The 19189-nt window shown below is 30.4% G+C and overlaps 3 protein-coding genes across 3 annotated transcripts; 1 reads left to right on the top strand and 2 right to left on the bottom strand.

The window, feature by feature from the left end:
• Positions 1–2675: 2675 nt before the first annotated feature.
• Positions 2676–3047, top strand: BO83DRAFT_327498 (uncharacterized protein; the record flags this gene model as incomplete). Its single annotated transcript, XM_025528091.1, has 1 exon — positions 2676–3047. The coding sequence occupies one exon, from the start codon at positions 2676–2678 to the stop codon at positions 3045–3047; it is 372 nt and encodes a 123-aa protein (XP_025381778.1).
• An 11209-nt stretch (positions 3048–14256) lies between these two features.
• Positions 14257–14409, bottom strand: BO83DRAFT_327496 (uncharacterized protein; the record flags this gene model as incomplete). Its single annotated transcript, XM_025528090.1, has 1 exon — positions 14257–14409. A coding segment is annotated over one exon (153 nt), but the record flags the coding sequence as incomplete, so codon positions are not given.
• Positions 14410–17642: 3233 nt separating this feature from the next.
• On the bottom strand, positions 17643–17882 carry BO83DRAFT_327505 (uncharacterized protein; the record flags this gene model as incomplete). The annotated part of the gene is made up of 1 exon (XM_025528092.1): positions 17643–17882. A coding segment is annotated over one exon (240 nt), but the record flags the coding sequence as incomplete, so codon positions are not given.
• Positions 17883–19189: the final 1307 nt, after the last annotated feature.

Genomic DNA, 19189 nt, shown 5'->3' with positions numbered 1-19189 from the left:
TCGAATGGTTCGGATAGTCGGTGGATTTCTTGCGGTTCTGTTGGTGCTGTTGGCTCATCCGTGTCGGCCTGTTGCCTCAACCGGTTCTGGTACGTTCTGCTTACTGGCACTAGCAGTCGTCCTTGTTGTGTGGCGCGTAGCTCCTTGCTACTTCGTATCTGTACTGCGGATTTGATCCAACCTCCTGCTGGTCTAACCCCAGTGGTATCGTAGGCTCCTCTGGCCTCTTCATTTGGTTCTGACCGATCTTCGTCTGTGGCCCTCAGCTGCTTCTGAGGCTGTTGCCGTTTCTGCTTGCAGTCCTTCGACTGGTGACCTGCCTTGCCGCAGTTAAAGCATAAGCGGTCCTTTTTGCGCCTTTCGAGCTCCTCCTTGGAGACTCCATTTCGTCGAGTCTGATGCTGCGTTGCATCCAGCTCCATTGGTTTTGGTCCGTAGGGATCCTCGTATCCCAGGCTTCTAGGCTGTGCTGGCCGTCTATTATTGGCTCGGTAGCCCTGTTGGTTGTTTCGTCGAGGCATAGACCCACTGGTCCATCGGCCTTCCTTTCGTTTTGTGTTGTACTCGTACAATTTATTGTCGATCTTGACCGCCGCTGCGATCATTTGCTGCAATGTGTCCGGTCGTTCTTGCCAGATGAGTTTTTCTTGGATCTCCATCTTGAGTCCTTCTTCAAATCGTGCGACGTAGGCGTCTTCATCCCAGTCCAAGTGACTGATGACTTGCAAGAATTCGGAGGCATACTTGGATGCCGATCCCGTCTGCTTGAGTCGCCATAGTTTTCGTTCAGCGTTTCGTGCTGCGTCGATGTCTCCGAATGTCTGTTCGAGGTGTTCCTTGAACCTGGCATAGCTAGAGAAGATTCGTTTGGTATCGTCGTCCTGATCCTTTGCCGGCTTTTCCTGATAATCGCGGATGAACGGCTCGAACCAATTGAACGCCGTTCCGGTTAGATAGGTGGACGCGAAGAAGATTTTGTCAACCTCATTCTTGAGCTTTTCTTTGTTCATGTTGAGGTACAAGTCTAACTGGGTCAAGAAAGCCCTAAGCTTTGATCGATTGCCGTCGAACGGTTCCGGTGGTCTGACTTTGACAGACTTGACTGCCAATCGACCTTCGAGTAACTGGTTCCGTTGCTCCAGGGCAGTGATGCTTTCTTGCAACTGACTAACCATACCCATCAATTCCTGCGTCGTCGGGCCTTGCTGTTGCCCTCCTCCTTGGGCACTGGAGCCCTGCTGCGGAGTGCGCGGTGAACTTGAAGTAGTCGACATGATGGATGGTTATAACTGGTGAACACTCGTACTGACTGGTGCTCAATGTGTCAAACCCTAGGATCGCTTCTCTGTCCCGGTTAGCTTAGCTTCACTGGTATACGTACCGTCGAACTGGGTCGAGGAAGTATCAGGCTGATGACTATCTAAGGACAACTGGTCTTGGACACGAGAAGAGAAGTAAGGCCAGATAGTGCCGCGCAGCTATCCGTAAGTAAGTGCGGACGAGTGTTCTATCGCTAAGCTTCCAAATGTATGGTTACTTAAAGACAGTGTTATTGAGCACGAAGAACAGAACTAACTAAGTACATGAAAGAGTGTCCTTATATCCTATCCTCCGTATACCACATCGTATACCATTCTGGGTAGATCGATGGTCGACCCAATCGTAGTCCAGGGTTCCAGTATACCTTAAGTATACCCTTAATGGTAGGCTTGATGGTAGATGGTCACGTGATGCGTGGCCGTTTCGGGCGTCGTATTGGCAATTCGCAATTGTACTAAATAACAACTTGGCTTTGCCCGAGCGCTGCCCTTATCGGCGCTTTCTGCCTAGCGAGTCCGCCTTACTAGTAGATTAACTAGCAGGGGTCCGTAACACTGATATTCACGGAGCAGATTGGGCTTACTCCTTGAAATCCTGATAACCCCTCTTTTACATGTGATTCTTGCGTCATTCTGATCAGTTGACTACGATTTCTTTATTTGTCGATGATTCATGACCCTGGCCTAGATTCATTCACTACAGGCAGTGAATTGAAGATAAATAGAGGCCATATCTTCCTGCTCAAAGCATTTGGACCAAGCCTTCCAAGTTATCCAAGTCATCTAATTTATTCACTACCTATCTCAGGATTCATTTCTTTCCTATTTAGGCAGTAGGATTGCTTCCCTTTGACAAGTTTGTCAATTGTACTTATCTTTATATATTTTATGAATCGATACCTAGTTTCCTATTTGGGACTAGTATCACGTGACCCGAATATATTATCATTTTATGATTATCATTTGACCATATCTCCTTAGATCACGTGATTATTACCTGACCATACCTCCTGTGGTCACGTGATCAAAGAGGTATTATTACCTTTATATTGGACCTTTCTACACCAGACCGCCTACCCCTTTCGGCCTAGTGACCCTGAGCCACCTGACCCTTATTCCTTTCCCGATTCCCCCCAGGGGACCCCGAAAGGACCACCAACAGTATTTATCTCACTGAATATAATAAAAGGATATTTCCAGCAGTCTATTAAATATAAGAATTAATAGAAAAATATTTTTATTATCCTGCACCATGGCTATAAATAACTGATAGTTATATTAATAAAACTTGCATCTTCTCCAGGATTCTTTCAAGTAAAAATAAAATCTATTCTAAATTACTACTTATAAGACTTCATGCTTATCTACATCAACAATATTATAATTTACAGCCATAATATTAACAAATATCTCCGGCACCTGGACACAGTACTTAATATACTAAAAATAAATAGAATAATACTATCTCTGTCTAAATATTATTTTATCTATCCATTTATTAAACTACTCAGCCATTATATATCATGTCTCAGTATTACTATGACAGATGACAAAGTCACTGCTATACACCATATATATTTTCTAACCACTGTCAGAGAATTAGAAACTAATATTATATTTTTTAACTACTATCAGTGCTTTGTTGATGTTAGAGCGGAGCCGCCGGTTCGCTGCGACCCGGCGGGTCACGTGAGTAACACACGGTCGCGGATCACGTGGATCTGGTGAGGTCATGTGACTTACTCATATATCACATCTCACTGGCCCCCCCAACACTGCGGGAGGCCAGCAATCGGTTCAAAGCAGTACAGTAACTAGTATTCATATATATAATCAAACTTATCATGTCTTCTACTTTGCTCTTTAACAGTTCTGATTGCTCTTTTATAAAGGAGGCCTAATAAGAAGAATAATATCTTATATCTAAAGTACTATACCAGAAGAAGACTCACAGAAATTCTCTAGTAATCTTATTACAAGACTCCTCCCGACAACTGAAACTGCAAGTAACAAACATCCAACTAATACTAGAAGCAGTAAGATCTCTGAATCACACAGATTCTCCGGGGACGAGGATATTACTATACTTAAGCAGTAATTGTGCAAGAAAAAAGACTTAGTCAGAAAATTATATTTATAAAAATAACTTATAGACCTAGACAAGATAGTAGAAGATATAAAATAATAATATTCTAATTTATCAGGCTCTTCTACCAGCCTCCTACAGCAGAGGAAACCCCAGGAGAGATATAAGAAAAATCTTATATATATAATAAAATTATCTACTAGATTTATGATGGATAAAAAATACTATAAAAAAGAGATGATTGAATACTATATTTATATAATTTATATAAAAAATTATTTTATATAAAATATATATTACTTTATTTAAGATAATTTAAAGATAATAAATATTATCTTTTATTTTTACTTCCTGTTGCTCCTCTAGTAAGAATAACATAGTAATAAAATATTCACCAGTAATTAATCTATTCTAATCTAGTCAGAATACTGTGAATTTCTTCTTTAATAACTCAACAACCCCATAAATCTGTGAAGGAATGCAAACCAGCATTATTAAGATATAAAATAAGAAAACTACTAATTTATATAGAAATTTATATAATATATTTACCAGTAATATATCTAGCTTCTAGAGTTATATATAGAGAACTAATAAAAAGATTATCTGCATGTCTGGATACTGGAAGAAATTCACAGGAAAGTCTTAAAATATTTTAAAAAATTAGATATATATGATATCTTTATAATATATCTATAAATTATTAAGAACTAAATACCAAAATAATATAAAATATTTATAGCTAGATAGAAGAATACTAAAATATTATTCTAAGAAAATTATAATAATCCAGATAATACAGGATCCCGGAAGCATAAATAAGAATCTAAAATTAATTTAAATATAATAGAAAAAAAACTCTAAATAAACTATTTTATATTTAATATTAAGTATTACTAATACTAAAAACTGGGATATATAGCAGCTCACTGCTCAGAGAATATAATATAGATAAAAAATTAAATATCTCAGTTCTATATACAGTAGCAGTACTGGAACTCCAGCTGTAGAGAAATTTTAATTTTATTAATATACAGATAAAAATTAATATATCTAAAGAATCTATATCTATATATATTTTAATAGACTGTAGCGCGCAGGCAAATCTTATTAGCTAGTTATAAATAAAATAATAGTTAGATTTACTAAATCAAGTTCTCTATTATATAGAGATTTTAAACAGATACTATATACTTTTATACAAGTAATACAACCTCACAGTCAGTACTACAGACTGCAAGAGTAAGGAGAAAACCAGTTAATAATAATTTAATATTATAAATATATAAAATTTTTTCATGATACTAGACATGTCCTGGCTGCGAAGCCAAAATCCTGATATTAAATAAAGAAAAAGAAGCTAGCGCTACTATATAAAAAAAATATATTCTAAATTAATTAATAAGAAAGATATTAGTACTGCTATTAAAAAAGAAATTTACATTTATATAATATAGATTTATATAAATTCAGATACTGCTTGTATGCGAGTAGTGAAATATAATAATAAGATAAATATTATTAAAAATATTATACCTGAGTTTTTAAATAAATATAATAACTTCATAGATATCTTTTCTAAGAAATAAGCAGGTATTTTAATATTATATTCTAGCTATAATTATATAATTAAATTAGAAGTAGAAAAATAATTCCTATATTAGCTAATTTATAATCTTTTAGAGACTGAGTTCCAGACTTTATATAAATATATTATAATTATATTATAATAAAAATAGATTTATTTCTTCCAGAATCCTGCAGGTATACTTATTTTATTTACTTTTAAAAAAGATAGTATACTATATCTCTATATAAATTATTACAGATTAAATATAATTACTGTCAAGAATTACTATTTTTTATTACTAGTTAATAAAATAATAAATTATTTTAGTAGAATAAAGATCTTTACCAAGCTTAACTTATATAATATCTATTATTATATTTAAATAAAAAAAAGTAATAAATAGAAAACTATCTTTTATATTTATTACAGTTATTATAAATATATTATTATACTATTTAATCTAGCTAATGCACTGTTACGGACCCCTGCTAGTTAATCTACTAGTAAGGCGGACTCGCCAGGCAGAAAGCGCCGATAAGGGCAGCGCTCAGGCAAAGCTAAGTTGTTATTTAGTACAATTATAAATTGCTAACATGATGTCCAGAACGGCCACGTATCATGTGACCACCTACTATCAAGCCTACCATCAAGAGTATATTTAAGGTATACTGGGACCCTGAGCTATGATTAGGTTAACCATTGATCTATCCAGAATAGTATATGATATGGTATACAGAGAATAGAATATATAAGAATATTTTTTTATATATTTAGTTAGTTCTGTTCTTTGTGCTTAATAATACTATTTTTAAGTAACTATATATTTAGGAGCTTAGTGATAGAATACTTATCTACACTTATTTATAAATAATTATATAGTACTATCTAGCCTTACTTCTTTTCTTGTATCTAAGACTAGTTATTCTTAAATAATTATTAGTCTGATACTCCCTCGATCCAGTTTGATAGTATGTATACCAGTGAAGCTAAGCTAACTAGGACAGGAAAGTAATTCTAAAATTTAATATATTAAGTACTAGTTAGTACAAGTATTTACTAGTTATAATTATCTATTATATTAACTACTTCAAGTTTACTGCGCACTCTGCAGCAAGGCTCTAGTACCCAAGGAGGAAGGTAACAGCAAGATTTGATAATATAGAAATTAATAAGTATAATTAATTAGTTATAAGAAAGTATTACTGTCCTGGAATAATAGAATTAGTTATTTGAAAATTAATTAGTAGTTAAGTCTGTTAAAGTTAGATTACCAGAACTATTTGATAATAATTAATTGAAGTTTAGGGCTTTCTTGATCTAGTTAGATTTATATTTTAATATAAATAAAGAAAAATTTAAAAATAAGATTAATAAGATTTTCTTTATATCTATTTATCTAATTAGGACGGTGTTCAACTGGTTTGAGCTATTTATCCGCGATTATCAGGAAAAGCTGGTAAAGGATCAGAATAATAATATTAAATAAATTTTTATTAATTATATTAGATTTAAGGAATATCTTGAATAGATATTCAGAGATATTAATGCAGTGTGAAATACTGAACAGAAATTATAGTGATTTAAGTAGACAGAATTAGTATTTAAGTATATTTCTGAATTTTTACAAGTTATTAATTACTTGGACTGCGATGAAGACGCCTATGTTACATGATTTAAAGAAAGACTTAAAATAGAGATCTAAGAAAAACTTATCTAGTAAAAATAATTAAATATATTATAATAAATAATTACAGCAGCAGTCAAGATTAATAATAAGTTATACAAGTACAACGTGAAATAAAAAAAAGATTAATAAACCAATAAATCTATGTCTTGATAAAATAATTAACAGAGTTACTAAGCTAATAATAGACAGCTAGTATAGTCTAGAAACCTGGAATATGAGGATCTCTATAGATTAAAACCAATGAAACTAGATATAATATAATATTAGACTTGATGAAATAGAGTCTTTAAGAAGGAGCTTGAAAGATATAAGAAGGACTATTTATACTTTAACTATAGTAAGGCAGGTCATTAGTTAAAGAACTGTAAGTAAAAATAGTAATAGTCTTAGAAGCAGCTGAGGACTACAGATGAGGATTAATCAGAATTAAATAAAGAAGCTAGAAGAGTTTATAATACTACTGGGATTAAATTAGTAGGAGGTTGGATTAAACCTGTAGTATAGGTATAAAGTAGCAAGGAGCTATATGTCATGTAATAAGAATAACTATTAATACTAGTAAGCAGAATGTACCAGAACCGGTTAAGATAATAGGCCAACACGGATAAGCTAACAGTACTAATAGAACTGTAAGAAATTTACTGATTATCTGAATTATTTAATTAGCCTACGGGAGTTGATGATAATAATAAGCCAGCTCTAGAGAATGAATACTTTGATATAATTTAAAATAAATTTAATTCTTTGGATGAAGAGTATAGTACTTAGTTAAATAATCTTGAATCCAGTAAGAAAAGACTTAGTAAGATATCTGATATTCTGGAAAAATCTCTATTAAATATTAGTGAATCATGCCCCATGTAATGGGATAAAAACAAAGAGAACTAGAAAAATAATAAAAGTAATATTTCTTATTAGTTAAATTATATTATAAAGGAGTTTAAGGAAAATCTAGTATAATTTTACTCAGAACTTAAGAAAGTCATGCAACACTGTTTATATTAGGACCTGAGATATTGGAAAATATAAAATAAGAATTAGAAATAATACCTACAAAGATATTTCTGTTATCCAGAATTTTGTCTAATATATGGATAAAATAATATAGACTATCACTATTACCTGCTTAAAGTCAGCTGCAAGGTACAGATGGCTGGGATAAATCCAAGATATAATTATAGAAACTATATGTATATATATTTCAAAGGAAACAAGGGATACTGGAAATATAATAAACTTTCTTAGATTATATACTACATGGATATATATTCTATATATTATAATTAAAAATATCTCGCAACCTATCGACCAAAAGTACCAGAAGTGGTAGAAACCAGAAAGAATTACTGTCTATATATTAATTTTAGATATTTATATATAGAATATGGATAATACCTGTACTATAAAATGATGCACTGGATAGCCTGCTTCGATAATCAGTATATGATGCATTACACAGTAAAAATAGAAAACTTAAAGTTTTTATAGAAATATCCAAGCTAACCGGAGCTAAAGTGGCCAGAACAGTAATTAATAGCTATTAAATTAGAGAAATATTTAAAGGTTTAAATAACTATGTTAGAACAACCAGCTTAAGTGCTAGTTGACTCTGATATAATTAGAAATTTCATGAATCTATAATTCATGCAGCAACTTGGGATACTCGGAAAACAGAAAATAAAACTAGAAGTAATTACTAGATTAAATAAAGAGAATCTGGGAACTCTTATATTAATAGTTAAATCAGGAACTGTATTTATGATTATAATAAATTACTTTGAATACATAGATTTTGATATGACACTATTGGAATGATATAATATTATATTAGGGATTCCATGGCTCAGGAATTATAATCTACAGATTAATTAGAAGACTGAAAGCCTCCAATTCACTAATTATAATTATTTAAAATAATATTAGTAAAGACTAGATATGGGGTCTGGATCTGTATAATCTACTAGCCAGCAGAAGACTGGAGTAAGGACTAAATAATTTATAAAAAGATTAAGAATACTACAGAAACCTAATATACCAGGTACTGGAAGAAATTCAGAGAAAAGAGATATCTTGAGTATTATTATATAAATAATAATAGTAACTAAGCTAGCGTAATAAGATTAGCTCAAGGAATTACCGGGATAAATACTAGTAATAACTAAAGAATACTATAAGTATAATACTAATAGCACTGACTCAAGGAGCAAGTCACAGGAGCAGAAATATAAGAATAATAATATAAGAACTGGGATTTAGGAGTAAGAATCTAAGTTTAATAATATAGATTAAAGGACTCAGAGCAAGTGGAGACTTAAGTATAATAATACAGAGCTAATAGAGATTCAGGAAAAATAGAAACCTGAGAATAATAATATAAGATTAAAAGATTTATAAGAATTTCTAGCTATAATTAAGAATAACCTGTATATCCTGTTATAATATAAAAGATTTAAGGATTTATTTAAATAGTTAAAGAAATCTGAATTATCTTAATATAGAAAGTATAACCATACTATCCTTATTGAGGAAGAAAAGTCACTAGTATATAAAAAAATTTATCTAATATCTGAAAAGGAATCACAGGCGCTATAAAAATATATTAATAATTAATTAGTAAAAGATAATATCAGATTATTAAAGTTATTTACAAGACATGAAGTCTTATTTATATTAAAAAAAAATAGCAGCCTATAATTATATATAGATTATTAATTATTTAATATAATTATAATTAAGAACTAGTATCCTTTACTCTTGATCTTGAAGATCCAAGACAAGATATAAGAAATAAAATAGTTTACTAAACTTAATATTACTAATATATATTATTATATATATATTACAGAAGGTGAAGAATGGAAAACTGTATTTAAAATAAAATATAAATATTATGAATACTTGATTATATTATTTAAACTTATTAACATGCCTGTATTATTCCAATGATATATTAATAAGATACTAGAAGAATATCTTAATAAATTTATAATTATTTATTTAGATAACATTCTGATCTTCTCAAAAACTGAGGAAGAATATATTAAGTATGTAAGACTTATTCTATATAAGTTATATTTATATAAGCTATAATGCAAGCTCAAGAAATATGAATTCCATGTATAGAAAATAAAATTTCTAGAATACTGGATATCCACGGAGAAAGTCTATACTGAGTAAGCTAAAATATAAGCTATTTAAAACTGGTCTTAATCTAAGAATCTAAAAGAATTATAACAGTTTGTTAAATTAGTTAATTACTATTGATAATTTGTGGATGGATATATTATTTATATAATACCACTGTTCGAGCTCATGAAGAAAATACAAGAATATAAATAAGAAGAACTACAGTAGTATGTATTTAAAAATATTAAATACTGACTTACTATGTTACCAGTACTAGTACAGCATGATCCAGAAAAGGAAACCACTATTAAAACTAATATATCAGATTATACTATTAGCATGTGTATGACACAGCCAGGAGATAACAGAAAATCTAGATTAATTATATTTTACTTAAAAAAATTGGTTCAGGCGGAACTCAACTATAATATCTATAATAAAAAACTGCTAGCTATAATAATAGTATTTAAACAATAAAGAGTCTATCTTGAAGAAACTAAATATACTATTATTATAAAAATAAATTATAAAAACTTGACCTACTTCATAATAACTAAGAAATTAACCAGAAGACAGGTAAGATAGATAAAAATTCTATTATAATATGATTTCTGTATTATATACTGTAAGGAAATAGAAAACGGACATGTAGATATATTTAGTCACAGACCAGATTATAAATTAAAAGAAAAAGTTATCAAGCCAGCTATTCTAAAATAGAATAAAGATAGATTGATCAGCTATAATAAAGCTAATCTTATAGTAATACTGGAGATAGATAGTAATCTAACTAAGTAATTAACTGATGCTATCAAAAATAATAAAGTATTTTAAGAAATAAGTAAAGGCTTACTGGATAAGATTATTATTAATAAAGAAGGATTAGTTTATTTTTATAAATTAATTTTTATACCAACCAATATAAGAACAGAGATTGTGGTTATATACTATAATAAGCTATTTAAAGAATACTTAGGAATTGAAAAAACTACTAAATTAATTATTAGAAATTATTATATTCTAAATCTCAGACAAAAGGTACGCGACTACATGGGATAATGTGAAATATATATTAGAAACAAGCCCGCGAGGCACTAATCCTATAAATAAATATAGATATAGAAGATATTATAATAACTATAGGAATAAATAATAATTAACTTTATTAGTCTACTACCCGAATTGAAAGAATATAATGTTATTATAATTATTATTAATTATCTTATTAAATACATCCATCTCGTACTAAGTCAAACAACGATGACAGTAATATAAATAATAAAACTATTTTTGGGAAATATTATTATAAACCACGGGATGCTAAAATATATTATATTAGATAGAAATAAATTATTTATTTTAAAGTTCTGGAGGTCACTCACCGACCTTATGAAAATTAAAGAATAAATGATAACAGCTTATTACTTGTAAATAAATGAATAAACGGAAAGGATTAATCAGATAATTAAATAATATTTAAAATATTATGTAAACTATTAGTAAGATAATTAGGTAGACCTGTTATCTATAATATAATTTTTATATAATAATACTAATTATTTGATAATCGGGGTCTCACCATTCTATGCTAATTACAGTTATTACCTGAGATTCCTGGAAATACTGATAGGGAAGCAACTAGTTGCTGATATAACTAAAAATATTATGATATTTACAGAAAATATATATATCCAGTTATCCTGAGATATTAAATTCATGAATCTATAAAGTAAAATTTACTATGATTACTGATATAAAAAGAAACCTGATCTGAAAAAAAGAGAGAAAGTATTTCTATTTTATAAAAATATTAAGATAAAATAATTAAGCCAGAAACTTAATTACTATAAACTAAGACTATTTGTTATTGAAGAAAAGAAAGGACCAGTTAATTATAAATTAAGATTATTGAAATTAATAAATAAAATTTATCTAGTGTTTTATATCTTATTATTAGAACCCGCACCAAAGAATGCTAGAATCGCAGAAAATATGGAAATTAATAATAATACTGAATAAGAATATAAAGTTAAAAGAATTCTGGACTATAAGAAGATTAGTAGCAAGTTATATTATTTAGTAAAATGGGAAGGTTATGATATCTTAGAAAATATATAAGAATTTATTGAGAATTTGACGGGCTGTTACCAGCTTGTGGAATAGTACTACCAGCAGCAAGATCGAAGTTCGTCCAGAAGGAAGAAGAACTAATTAATTAAGTTAGATTAGGATTATTTGATACAGTGGCAAGTTGAGTAGTATTATACTTATTAGCTAGATATTCTAGTTCTTAAAGATTTTCAGTGTTTAAAGAATCCTTCTTATCTAACTGTTCTAATATATTTGAGTTGTGATCCAGTATCTGCTTACCATGATTCTTTAAGAATTATTATTATTTAAATAAATAAGTTATCTTAGTAGAAATACAGGCTTGCTTGGCTAAAGTTTTAGTAAGTTTATTTTATATTTTTGATTGATTTTGTTTTAAATTATTTTATTTTTTATTATTATGAAACCGCTTCTTGTATTTCTAATTATAATAAGTATAAGCAGCACAATTTCAGCTCTTCAAATCTATGATATAAGAAATATCTTTTAGGAAGTAATGTTTATAGGAATTTTTAATGATATAACTATTTTTATAAATCTTATTAGACTAACGAATACGCTCTTTTATTTAATTATAATTAGTATAGCGGCGAGACATGTTGACCTATCCTGGAGAAGAAAAGAAACTGAAGGATTTGGTTAATATATAAGAAGAGAATATATATTTTTATATTTTTTGAAAATAAGAAATCTTGAAAAAGAAGAAGTGATGTTATAGATCTCTGCTAATTAATTTATTAATAAGACAGACTTACCAGATAGAAAATACTGATAAAGGCAGTGCTCGGGCAAAGCTAAGTTATTATTTAATATAATTATAAATTGTTAATATGATGTTCAGAACAGTCACGCATCATGTGACCACCTACCATCAAGTCTACCATCAAGGGTATACTTAAGGTATACTGGGATTTTAAGCTATGATTAGATTGACCATTGATCTATCCAGAATGGTATATAATATGGTATACAGAGAATAGAATATATAAGAATATTTTTTTATATATTTAGTTAGTTCTGTTCTTTATGCTCAATAATATTGTTTTTAAGTAATTATATGTTTGGAAGCTTAGTAATAGAATACTTGTCTGTACTTATTTATAAATAGCTGTGTAATATTATCTGGTCTTACTTCTCTTCTTGTGTCTAAGATTAGTTATTCTTAGATAGTCATCAGCTTGATACCCCCTCGATCCAGTTCGACGGTACGTATACCAGTGAAGCTAAGCTAACCAGGACAGGGAAGCGATCCTAGGGTTTGACAATAAGGCAAAAGAAGTAATAATAATATAATATAATTATGAATATAAAGAAAAGACCCTCCAGATAAGACAGGAAATTATAATATAAGCCAAGAATATTATAACTATTTATCCAAATATAAAGCTTAATTACCGGTAAATCAGACTGTTTCCAATAATCAATACCTGGGGATTGCAGTTATATAAATTATAACTATTACTAAAATATAAAGATCTATATTTAATCTTTTATATCTTATTTTTAGAATTTTATTATCTCTAAACAGGCAAGCTCTACCGACCACCCCTGATATTAATTAACAGATATTAAAAATAGTTAGTAGACAGGATTCTTATATACAGAACCAAGGAAGTCCAAAAAGAATTTCTAATATAATAATAAGATTATAATTTTGAAAAAGATACCTGAAAGCTTCTTATAAATATTAAGAATATATAAGTCTACTAGAATTAGCTATCTGTGACAACCTAAAGACTACTATGACTAATCAAGTCCGAATGAAGCCTGTGTATTCATGAGGACTAATAAATCTAGAGAAGAAAGGAAAAGATTATCTAATCCCAGGGATTAAGCTGTCTTATATATTTTCAGAGATTAATCCCTGTTTGACAAGTCCTGTTTCTTTCCTACTTTCTTTTACTAATTTTTTTATCAGTTTCTCTGATTTCTTCTTTCTATCTCCCGGCTGGCTCCTGTCTTATTATCCAGCAAGTCCCGTGTCCTGATTATCTCCTTAAAAATTGCTGTCAGTAATCCTCTGAGTCTGTGAGGTCACGTGACCCGTGTGATATAGTTATGTAATATATTATATAATAACTGAGGTATTATATATCCCCCCTTTTTAAGTGTGACTGTTCCTAGATATGAGATTCCAGTATTCTGCTGTATTATCATCTTTATGATCTGTAGGGAACGTGTTGTTTGCTGCTGTATCTAGTTAGTAAGTGAGCCGTACTGGCAGTCCTGCATATATCAGGTATTTCTCATGGAATACACGGAGTTTGGCAGAAGTGTTTTTGAAATTCTCAGTATTATACTATTTACTGTCTGGTATATCCATGTCTGCTTATTTCACTCTGTATTATAGTTTTATATCTTATATCTGGCTGGATAGGATCTCGTCGACTTCGTACTCAGTAGTATTATTAATATATAATTCTGGTATATCGTCCAGCCGCTGGCCCGGAAGTGGGCGGAGTCTTAATTCTACTCTTAATTTATTTGGGCTGAAAATTGGGTTGACTTTAATATCTTCTAGTAGATTAATTAGATAAGTATAACCCACTCAGTGGAAAACTTTATATAAACTTATCCAATAGTCTGATAGCTTTCAACTAGACTATTCCAGGTTTTAATCTTTAGTAGTAATATATATCTTCTGCTCTACCTGGAATGTTTTATTCCATCTGTGCTTGTTTACCTGTGTTGATTACCTTGTCTGGGCGGTGAGAATACCGGAGTAGATAAATTTCCAGATCTCTGCTATCTTAGCTGCCCATTGCTTGGCTTCCTGGCGGTTAATATTCAGTTTACGCGGGGGCTGTGGTTCTGTCCAGTCAAAGGATATATAAGATTCATACCCTTGTTTAATAAAAAAGAGGGACTATTCTGTAATCTTACTTAGCAGGACTGAAGCTGCAAAATCTAGAATTAGTAATAGATTAGACCAGTTATCTTAGTAATAATTCACGAAGGGGATCAGTCATTGCACTATATATTAATTTATAATCTCTGTCTGGCCGTCGGTCTGTAGATAATAAGAGATAAATAATTTTAGCTTAATCTCTAATCTTATACATAATTCATCCCAGAAATCCGTGATGAACTGAGAATCCTTGTCAGACATAATTATATTAGAAAACCCTGCGTGCGCGTAGATATATTATAAAAATAATTATACTATTTCTTATAAGTTAATAATTTTTTAGTATAGAATGGAGCAAGTCTTCTTTATAAATCAGTCTATAACCACAAAAACTGCCTCATAGCTGTGTTCATCAGGCAGGAATAAGTGGAAATCCATCAAAATATACTGTTAAGATTAATCCGGGACTGGCAGCGGTTACAGTAATCCCAGCAGTCGGTTGCGCCGTATGTTCTTGCGGCAATATATCATATAATTTTTGATATAACTGCGCATGTCTTTGTTTCATGTGGGCTAGTAGTATTATTCTTTAACCAGGATTCTTATCTTCGTAATGCCCGGGTGGGCTGTGGATGGCTGTTAATAGATTTCATCCAATAATCAGGCCCGCAGATTGCTGTCATCCGGTATAATTAATCTGTTACGGAACTGTAATAATCCCTCCTGTATTATCCAGTCTTTGTCAGCTTCTGTAGTGAGATCTCAGTATTCTTGCAAGAAGTCATAGATTCAATTAACCTGCAGTACCTGGTTTATAATAGTCAGGATAAGATCTAATAATACTAGAAAGACTAATAAAACTTCAGATATATATTTTTTATTATTCTGGACTGGCTATATTCCTAACTCTAATTATTCTAGTCTCAGTAAAGTCTGATTTCAGTAATTCTTATTATCTTTCAAAGTATCAGTTCACTATATTAGTATATTTACGAGAATATTCTCTTTGCCAGGTTAATAACAGATTAAAAAATAGAAGTAGGAGAGTAATTCAAGCTATCAGGTTTATCAGATATTAAAATACTTGCTTATTATAAAGTATTCTAGTAAGTAATAGTCAGTATATATACTAAACTGCTCAGTTTACTGGAGTTCTTTGAGCTCGGGTCACTATTCTTCTAAAAAATATATAATCACCAGTATTTTCTTGTCATGGATATTATAATTCTATTCCGCCGGGACCATAATCTTTGAAAAATAAACTATAGAATACCAATCTTCTCTGTTCTTCTGTGACAGGACTCCTGCAATAATACTATTTACTATATCAGTTTCCAACTGGGTTTCTCAGGTCAGGTTATAAATCACCAGAATCAGGGCGCTTGTAAGTATCTTTTTCAGCTGCTGGAAGGTATCTTAGCATTACTTTATTTATTTAAACAGAACTTTATCTTTGGTCAGGTATATCAGTGGGCGGGTAATCTGGTTATAATTTTTAATAAACTATTAGTAGAAGTTATAAAATCCTAGGAAGAAGTATACTTCCTGTACTGTAATAGGTACTCTCCAGGACTCTATCATACTAATCTTATCAAGATTAACCGCGACGCTGTCCTTGCTAATAATAAACCCAAGGTATTTTGTTTTAGTAATATAGAATTTATATTTATAGATAGCAGCTTATAATCCTGCCTCTTAGAGATGCTTTAGAATCTTCTTAATATAAATTTCATGCTCGATCTCGTTGTTGCTGTAAATGAGGAGATTGTTGATGTATATAGTTATAAACTAGTCTAAATATTCTATTAGTATCTTGTTAATCAGCCGCTGGCACGCGGCTGGTCTGTTTAATAGTCTGAAGAAAAGTATCTTGTATTTAAATATTTTATATCTAGATTAGAAGGTGGTAAGATCTTCTGAGTCTGGATATATATAGATCTGATAGAAGATCTGTCTAATATTAAGCTTAGTAAAGATTCTTGCTTTGCTGATATAGCATAGTATTTTATTAATCAGAGGAAGCAGGTACCTATCTTTTTTAATAATAATATTTAATTTTTAGTAGTCTATATAAAAGTGCAGACCTCCGCCGGGTTTAACTGCTATCAAGATAGAGGATGTAAATAGTACAGTATTAAATATAATAAAGTTTTTATATAAATTCTTTATTATATATTCTTTTGCTGCTTCTAGTTCTTCCAGTATTATTTTATAAAATAGGATGTACCTAAAGTAATACTCATTTTCAAGTTCAATTTGAAAGTCTATTTTACAGGACAGTGGTAGTGTATCTGAAGTAGTCTTTAAGAAAATATTAATATATTTATAATAAATAGCTAGTAATTATTTTATAATTTCTATTTATTTTTTTTTTCTTCAGCTTGCTGTTCTCTTTTCTTGTTATCGATCACCCGGTCTAGTTTATAGAGGGAGATTATGAAAGTTGTAGTATTTAGATTTTAAATATAATAAAGTATTCCGGCACTGTTAATTAGCATGATATTAAGTTTTAGATTATTATACAGTTTCTATAGTATTTTTTTTCCCTCGGTTTTAGGTTTCCCCGGTTCTAGTGGTTCATCCGGAACATGGAGTTCATGGTTTATACAGGCTGGTATATACCTAGTATCTTAATAAAGGTTTTCATGGAAAACTGTATTTTAATCTCTTATATTTATCTGGGGGCCACCGCCAGGGGTTTCTACTCTGGTATTATTATATAATAGGGTTTGTAGCGGCTCTAGTCCGTTCTTGTCATTGGAGATCAGTGATTTAAACTAGATAATAATTTTATTAATATAGTTCAGCAGTAGTTTTTGTTCTTTCAGCCATACTTGGCCCAGAATAATATCATAATTCCCTATATCAAGAATTAAGAAGAGTTTGTTTTAGAAGATTTATTTATCTACTATAAGATTCAAGTAAATAATATATATTAATCTGCTAGTTTCTTTTCTGTTATATCCTGCGACACTGCTGGGTATTTTTAATGGAATAATTTTCAGGCCAAACTTTTTGGCTAGTTTAATAACAAAAGGGATATTTATACAATTGTATATATTTATTCCAGAGTCAACAAGAATTCTAGCGGTGGTCATAGTACTAGAATAGAAAATCAAAGTTTTAATTGAAAAACTAGATTCTTGATTATTTAATAAATTAGATATATCAGGAGTCTGTTAATTTATATCTGTCCTGTCTAGAATAAAAACTTCTTCTAGGCAGTATCTTTTTCTGGTTCAGGGCTGGCAGTTTTTTTCTGAGATTCTTTAATTGGGATTTCTAGTATTTTAAACTCTTCCAGGTATCTGTTTTTTATTTAATAACTAGTTCTTCTGTAATTAAAGTAATATTCTTCTTTTATATACTGTTGTTGCTCTGCAGCATTTCGCGCTTTTCTAAAGGACTAGTCTGCTGAGGCTGTAGTATTATTCCAGGGTTTAGTTGCAGGGAACTTAGCCGTGGAGGCTCCAGGAAAACTATTATTTAAGTCTGATTTTATAATAATAAAAAAGGCTCTTTTTTAAGTATTTCAGATCTTGATATTCTTTAGTTAATTAGATATCTGGGCATAATAGTTCATGAACTCCTGAAAGGAACTGTTTAATTTGCTTATTTTAAATGTAATTATTTCAGCTAATTTACCAGATAGTCAGTGGTAGAGTTCTTTCTATTATTCTGTTCTAGGAACATGGGCTTTGGTTATAAGATATATGAACTGGGATTAGAATATATAGAATTTGTCAGGTTTTTTTATGAAGAGGGCTCGGAATTTGTTCTTTATAATAAGCAGTTAATTTAGATTTTTATAGATTTTTTTAAGGAATCTCAGTATATCTTCAGTATTTTAAAAGATGTCCTGCCCGTGGGCTTCAGTATAAGATATAATATGAGTCAGGGTGTCGCCTTTGCAACAACTGCGGATGTACACTTGTCGGAGGGTCGGGGTACCAAAATAGTCAATATTTACCAGTAATTTTTAATATATTTAATTCTTTTATTCTTAATAATGGGGGATCTTGCCATTACTCAGTACAGAAAGATTAAAGAACTTAGTACTCTTCTTAACTATAATAACAGGCTTTAAGAAGGAGAGTCAGATCTTATATTTCTATTTTTTCTTAATAATTTATTCAGCAAGTAGCTTGTATCTTATTATTAGATTTTTATAAAATATCTTCCAGTTTCTTTCTGTTTTTTTTTTTATTAGCTTAGTAGAAGATTTCTGTTATCTTCTCTGAATTTAAGATTATTTAATCTCTCTATTTCTATTTTTCCAGCTTATTTTCTTCTTAGGATTCTTATTCCTGGGTCCGGGAGGGCTCAGGGGTCAGAATTATTTTAAGTTTTAGATATTCTATCTGAGTTTCTTACTACAGAGAGATCTGGGGTTCGGAGGAGGAGATATCTTTCAGTATTTTAGAACTATTTATATCTGGTCAGT

The sequence above is a fragment of the Aspergillus eucalypticola genome (genome assembly GCF_003184535.1).
Source record: "Aspergillus eucalypticola CBS 122712 chromosome Unknown BO83scaffold_63, whole genome shotgun sequence".
NCBI lineage: Eukaryota > Fungi > Ascomycota > Eurotiomycetes > Eurotiales > Aspergillaceae > Aspergillus > Aspergillus eucalypticola.
This window is presented reverse-complemented; position numbering and strand designations above follow the sequence as displayed.